Genomic DNA, 7,242 nt, shown 5'->3' with positions numbered 1-7,242 from the left:
TTTTTTTTTTTTTTTTTAAAAGCTGCTCGGGGCCGGCCCGGTGGCGCACTGGATAGTGCGCCACTTGGGAAGCGTGGCGGCGCTCCCGCCCGAGGGTTCGGATCCCACATACAGACCGGTTCCCACTCACTGGCTGAGCGAGGCGTGGGAGCAACACTGAGGGTTGCGATCCCGTTGCCGGTCCCCGGCCCGGTACGGGGGCAACACTGAGGGTTGCGATCCGTTGCCGGACACGGAAAAAAGACAAAAGACAAAAAAAAAAAAAAAAAAAGAAAGCTGCTCTCATCACGATGAGTGTCAGGTCACTGCTACTCCAGTCAGCTCTGTGCCTTCTCAGTATATCAAGAATCCTTAGAGAGAACTGTTAGCATTAGTTGAGATCTGTTCGCAAGCAATAGAAACCAATGTGAGCTAGGAGGCTTTGAACACTGATAAAGGACTTACCATGAGCAAGATAAATCATCTGGCCCTGCTGAGGACTCAGATGTATCAAGCTGGTTTATTCCCTCAAGAGGTCCTGCTATGGGTGGAATGTGTCCCCTCAAAGGTTCATATGTTGGAGACTTGAACTCCATTGTAATAGTATTAAGAGGGTGAGAAATCCTGTTATATTAATTGAAAAGTGGGCCTTTAAGAGCTGATTAGATTGTGAGGACTGTGCCCTTTGAATGGATTGATCCATTCATGGAGTAATGGGTGTGGTTCTGATGGCTTTAAAAGGAGAAGCAAGTGAGGAGGCTGGCTCTCTCTTGCTCAGCCATTCACCCTGTATGGAGAGTCAGCACCCACAGGAAGGCCCTCAATGGATATGTTCTCTTGATTTTGAACTTCCTAGCCTCTGAAACTGTAAGAAATAAATTTTATTTTTTTTATAAATTACCCAGTTTCAGGTATTCTGTTATAAGCAACAGAAAACAGACTAAAGTCCAAAACATGTGAATTGGGCAGGCTCTTTATCAGGACACACACTGCATGATGTTAAGTCATGGAGCTGACTGCAAGGACACAAGAGGAATATACCCATATCTTGAAGCCTAGTATGTCCAAGACTAAGTAGGACAATGGGTCAGCATCCTGCAGGACATGAATTCCACTTACCTACCCACCGGCTGTACCTTGCATCCACAGCTCATCCCCCAAAGGAGAAAAATCCAGTGAGGTCATCACCACCCAGTATTGAACACCATGACAATTCCTGTAAAGCCATGAAAAGGCTTGCACTCATCTGGCCTTTGTAGTATTATCTTTGGGTCCAAGCACCCAACTTTTAGTCATTAGCATGAATCACAACAACTTTTTGCAGAAAGCAACTCCAAAGCTTAAGGCCATTTATATGACCCTTGCTGATTTTGACTGGTTAGCAGCCCTCTTCCCATATAGCAGCACCTAGATTCTACTTTAGAGAACTACTCTTTTCCCAATATACTCTGGCCAAAAAGTGGGTACATGACCCAAGATAGAGACACAGTCTCATCCTGGAATCTGAATCTGGAGAGAGACTTCTGGAACTGCCCAACTCCTGGCTCTTTGGAGTGTGGCTGAATTCCCCCACAAAGTTCCAAAAGATGCTTTTTCTGCTTAAGTGAGTCAAAATCAGTTCTTGTTCCTTAGAAGTCACAGGAACTGAGCTGCTTTGCTGAGTCGGTGGCTATGGGCATGGTCGGTACTTTTTCCAGGCAGAAAAACACCCTACAGAGGGAAGAGTCGCACCTAGTATTTTGTCTTGGAACAGAGAATTAAAAATAATGTCAGAAAAAACATTGAGTCAGGGAGCACAGAGCGCCAAGGTAATGATAGGTTTTGATGAGGAAGTCTCTATTTTTCTATGTTCAGATAATGGCATCAACAGAAGAAAACTGGCACTGCCCAAGATCTCTTCTCGCAGTTGCTACCATGGAGCATATTACATGTGCTGTCATCTTTTGGAGCCAATAACCACACTCATCCATTAGATTAGACTTTATTTTCAGGAAGGCATCATTCATTGCATTCATTTGTCTAAAACACTATATAATGCATTCAATTTGTATAACGAATTAGATAATCAAGGGTTTGGGTTTTTTAAAAGTTATTCAAGAAATTCTTCCTTTCTTTTCAAAAGTCACGCCAAGCTGTTATATACAGCCAAGATCACAAGAATACAAGTGTCATAAGTCGACTGGATCCTGAGAATTATTCATCAGCATCCACAGGGAAAAGGAAAACTCTGCCCTTCTGAAGCAGGTCTATCATTTTTTTAGGAAATTGGTAGAGCTTCTGAAAGCTTCAACATTTATGATTATGCTAATAGCTGTTACAAATGTATTTTGTACAATCTGTGCTGAGTCAGCTAAGAGTCACCAGGCTGCAGGTAGGCAGGTAAAACACATCCTTGCAGATCTATTACTATCAATGATGACATCTGAAAGCCTCAAATGGCAAACCCAGAGTTTGTTCCCATTGCATTCATATATACCTACACACGTTAGGAGCCTTCCTACCCATAACATTTCAAATAAACACACAATGCTGCCTGTCTCATGTAGCATAGACTGTTCACAGCCAAGATATCCCACCATTCTAAAAAATAAAAAAGGAGGGGAAAATAGCTTTAACACCCCATTCATTTATGCTATCAAAATTTTCTAGCAAAAAACAGCAAAACCCATACAAAATTTAGAGACAGGAAAACTCAAATTTCAGCCACTGGTAATCTCTAAAGACAGACCGTGTGTTTCTATGCCCTACCATTTGGAAAGCTCTTCCCTTCCAGACCCTTTCTAGTTGAGAACAGAACAGTCATTCCAATCACTCTGCATGAAGAATCTTGTTGCCCCTGCCTGACAGCTCACATCTGGAACATTCGGTGTGCCTCCATGGCAACACAGGAGCCATGAAGTTTATGAAAGCATTCCAAGTGAGAGAAAATGTTGGAAAAACCCATCCTGTCCTGCTCCCCACTAAAGGTACTGATCCTACTATTTAACTACATCCAAGGAACTAGGGAAAATACCCTGATGGTTGCAGAGAACCTATTCAAGCTGTCCTCCAAAGTGCAAAGGAGGATGCCTGTAACCCAGCTTGTCCCGCATGCTTCACTCTCAAACTTCCCCCCTCAGGAGGGAGGGGAAGGTCCTCAAAGTCTCTCAGCATCCTCTCCTATCCCAGTTGCTCAAGATAACTTGATTCTTTCCCAACAAGGTGCACTTGGAAAGTAGAAAGCCTTTGAATCGTAACAGTAAAGAAATGGGGAATATACAAAAGCAGTGAGTTTAGGATTAGCCCTCTTGGTGTTGCTTTAGAGATGACTCCAGGCTGCTGCCAGAAATGGGACTACCAGCAGAACTGTTTTCTCTGATAAGGTTGTCCCACCATTGCCAATACCACTTTCATTTTCACTGGCCTCCTTATTACACAGATCCTGCTGGCAGCAGTTGTACTGTATCTTGTTATCCCCTAATATCCGTGAAACACGGTCAAAAGTGCAATCCGCCAACTTCCAACACTGGTAATACTTCCGTGGCTCTGTGGGGAGACACACACACACAAGGGTAAGAAAGCAAGTGGGTATAATTCGGTACCTACCTTTGAACACTCAATTCTACTTTTTAGAATTTAGCCTGTGCAAGTAGAGACATCTAGGCAAAAATGTTCATTCTAGTTGGTTGTAAAGGGGAACAATTAAGTAAATGATGATACACCCCTGAGGGAACTTCTCCTAAAACCAAAATCTCATCAGAGCCAATATAGTTGTGTGTGTGTGTGTGTGTGTGTGTGTGTGTGTGTGTGTGTGTGTGTGTGGCGCAATGGGCATCTATACTGTTGTTTAAGAGGAAAATTCGGTAATATCTACCAAGATTTTAAACACATCCTGCCTTTGATCCAGCAATTCCACTTTTAGAGTTTACCTATGAAGCTACTTGTAAAAGTGGTTAAGATATACGCTCAAGAATGGTCACTGCAATACTATCTGCACAGCAAGAAACTGAAAAACAGGCTGTTAATTAAAAAAATTTTTTTGAAGAAATTTTGGTAGAATTCCATACAATGGAATTCCATGCAGATAAGGAATGACATAGGCCTGCAAGTACTGACATGGAATGGAAAGAGCTTCAGTTTTTAAAAATAACTGCAGAAAAACAGATAAATTGGACTTCATCAAAATTTAAAACTTTAGGTAGGAATTGGTAAAGGGCCAGGAAAAATGATTATATTGTATATGTTGAATATACTAATTATTCTGATTTGAGCATCCCATATTGCACACAGGTATTGATATTCAACTCTGTACCCCACAGATATGTACAATCAACCATGTTACAATAAAATGAAATAAAAATAAAAATAAAGTTTTCAAACAAAAAGATATTTAAAACTTTTGTGCTTCAAAAGACATTATCAAAAAATAAAGACAAGCTACAGAAAGGGAGAAAATGTTTCCAAATCATATAAAAGTCTAGTATCCAGAATATATAAAATATTCTTGTAACTCCACAATAAAAAGACAAATAAGCAAATTTAAAAATGGGCAAAAGGGCCAGCCCGGTGGCGCACTCGGTAGAGTGCGGTGCTTGGGAGTACGGCGGCACTCCCACCGAGGGTTTGGATCCCATATAGAGACCTGTCCGCTCACTGGTTGAGTGCGGTGCGGGCGCGACACCGAGGGTTGCGATCCCGTTGCCGGTCGCGGTACGGGCGCGACACTGAGGGTTGCAATCCCATTACCGGTCACGAAAAAAGACAAAAAAAAAGGAAAAATAAATAAATAAATAAAAATGGGCAAAGGATTTGAATAGATATTTCTCCATTTTTCCAAAGAAGATATACAAATGGCCAAAAAGCACATGAAAAGATGCTCAACATCATTAGTCATTAGGAAAATGCACATCAGAATCACAAGGTATCACTTCATACTCACTAGGCTGGCTATGATCAAGAAAATGGAAAAGTGAAAGTGTTGGTAAGGAAGTGGAAAAATTGGAATCCTCAGACATTGTTGGTGGAAATGTAAAATGGTGCAGAAGCCTCGGAAAAGTTTGGTAGTTCCTCAAAAAGTTAAAAATAGCATTACCACATGACTGAGCAATTCCACTCCTAGGTATATATACTAAAGAGAATTAAAAACTATGCTCATCCAAAAGTTTATACACGAATGTTCACAGCAGCATTATTAAAAATAGATAAAAAGTTAAACAACCCAGGGGCCGGCCCGGTGGCGCACTCGGTAGAGTGCGGCGCTTGGGAGCGCGGTGGCGCTCCCGGCGAGGGTTCGGATCCCATATAGAGACCGGTCCGCTCACTGGTTGAGCACGGTGCGGGCGCGACACCGAGGGTTGCGATCCCGTTACCGGTCATGAAAAAAGACAAAAAAAAAAAAAAGTTAAACAACCCAAATGTCCATTAACTGGTGAATGGATAAACAAAATGTCATATATCCATACACTGGAATATTATTTGGCCATGACAAGAAACGAAGTACTGGTACATGCTACAACATGGGGGAACCTTGAAAACATTATGCTTAGTGAAAAGAACCAGTCACAAAGGACACAGTACTGTAGATTTCATTTATATGAAGTATCCAGAATAGGCAGGTCCATGAGGGCAGAAAGTAGACTAGTGGCTGCCAGGGGATGCAGGAGGGAGAAATGAGGAGTGACTGCTAACAGGCGAGGGTTTTCTTTTGGGAGTAATAAAAATTCCCTGGAATTAAATAGTGGTTTTAGTTTCACAACTTTGTGAATATACTAAGAGCCACTGAATTATATACTTTAAAATGTAAATTTTCTGGTATGTGGATTTTATCTCAATTAAAAACAAACCAAGATGCTAAACAGTATATAGGTGATCCATTTGTGTCAACAAAGCATATATGCATGCAGGTAAATGCATTAATCTTTCTCTGCAAGGATTCACAAGTAATTTAACAATATTACCTTCATGGAAGAATACTCTTCACATATATGTTTCTGTGTGGATTGAGTTTTTCTTTTTAATTGTCATATGAATAACTTTTATTTTAAAAATATTTTAAATTTCATTTAAAAATCATTACATTATTCAGTAGTACAGGAAAAGTTTCCACAAGATCACTCTTACCTTTTGTGCTGAAAAGAAAAAAATACGGATGTCTATTTTCTTATTTAAGGGTTGTAACTAATTTACCCAATTCCATTCATAGCTTGAGACAGAACACTTCTAAGTTGACAGCTGCCTGTATAATTGCCTGTCCTCCCCCTCAGAGGCGATGGGTATTTGGATTGGATTTTAATGAAGTTTGGTCAAGTGGCAGAGGCAAGATAGGATGTTCCAGAAATGGCTCTCCTTGTTTGAGTCATACCTATTTAAGTGGATGCTTCTAATATTGTACTAGAGGTTGCTGTTGAATAGGGCAAGTTACTGCTTTATGTAATAGTAAGCACTGGAACTTGAAAAGCATTAAAGCTACCAGAATTTTAATTAGGGAAGCCTAACAGCTTGGGAAGAATGGTAATTTACTTACCAATTAATCACTTACTGTGTGTGTGTCCTGCAGTGTGTCAAGCACTTTACTTAAATTATCATATTGGAATAACCTTATGATGGGTGATCTTTACAAAAGCCAGTGTCAGAATCACCCAAATCAATGTGGATTCTCTCAGAGTTGCTGGAGTGTTAGAGGTTCTGTCCTTGCTCAGCACATTCTCCCCATTCCTTTTGAAGACTTGGCTTAAGTCTCCCTAAAACAACAGTTCTCAATTGTCCTAGGCACCCCTACATGTGGCCCTTATTCAGATGCCATTCTAGCAGTGACCACTTGGTACTATGGTCGGAGGCTCCTCCAAGACTCTAAGTACATTTAACGTGGCTTATACTTCCACGATTTATACTGCCAGGACAACAGTAAATATTGGCTGAATCAGCACCCAATGCCTGTCTCTCTTCTAGACTCAACTTTGCACAGCACTATCTACCCATTCTCTCTTCTAACTTCCCCAATGACCCCAGAGCTAAGTATTCCTGTTCTAGAGCTGAGGGAACAACTGTGGCTAGAGAAGTGAAATGATTTTCCCAGTGTTGTGCCTGGCCTGTTGTGGGGAACTGTGTGTTCTCATGATGACCCCCTGAGTTGCAGAGCCAAAAGGACAGACTGCCAACTGGTGGCGGGCTGAGCACGGAAAAAGCTGAGGCTGCGGCCCAGCAAGTTTGTGAAAACTGCATGGTCTCATTTATGACTGCTGATTAAAATCTAGTTGGCCGACCACAAGAACTAAGCTGCGCTCG

At 41.4% G+C, this 7,242-nt stretch overlaps 1 protein-coding gene across 1 annotated transcript in view; it reads right to left on the bottom strand.

Moving 5' to 3' along the window:
• Positions 1-1,946: 1,946 nt before the first annotated feature.
• The window catches only part of CD59 (CD59 molecule, complement regulatory protein), a 15,800-nt gene continuing 10,504 nt past the window's right edge, over positions 1,947-7,242 (bottom strand). The window contains exon 3 of the mRNA XM_008588004.1: positions 1,947-3,504. Within this exon, the coding sequence (XP_008586226.1) occupies positions 3,278-3,504 (227 nt within the window). The 3' untranslated portion in view covers positions 1,947-3,277. The remainder of the gene's footprint in view (positions 3,505-7,242) is intronic.

This window comes from Galeopterus variegatus, unplaced genomic scaffold, assembly GCF_000696425.1.
Source record: "Galeopterus variegatus unplaced genomic scaffold, G_variegatus-3.0.2 Scaffold121, whole genome shotgun sequence".
In the NCBI taxonomy this organism is placed as follows: Eukaryota; Metazoa; Chordata; class Mammalia; order Dermoptera; family Cynocephalidae; genus Galeopterus; species Galeopterus variegatus.
This window is presented reverse-complemented; position numbering and strand designations above follow the sequence as displayed.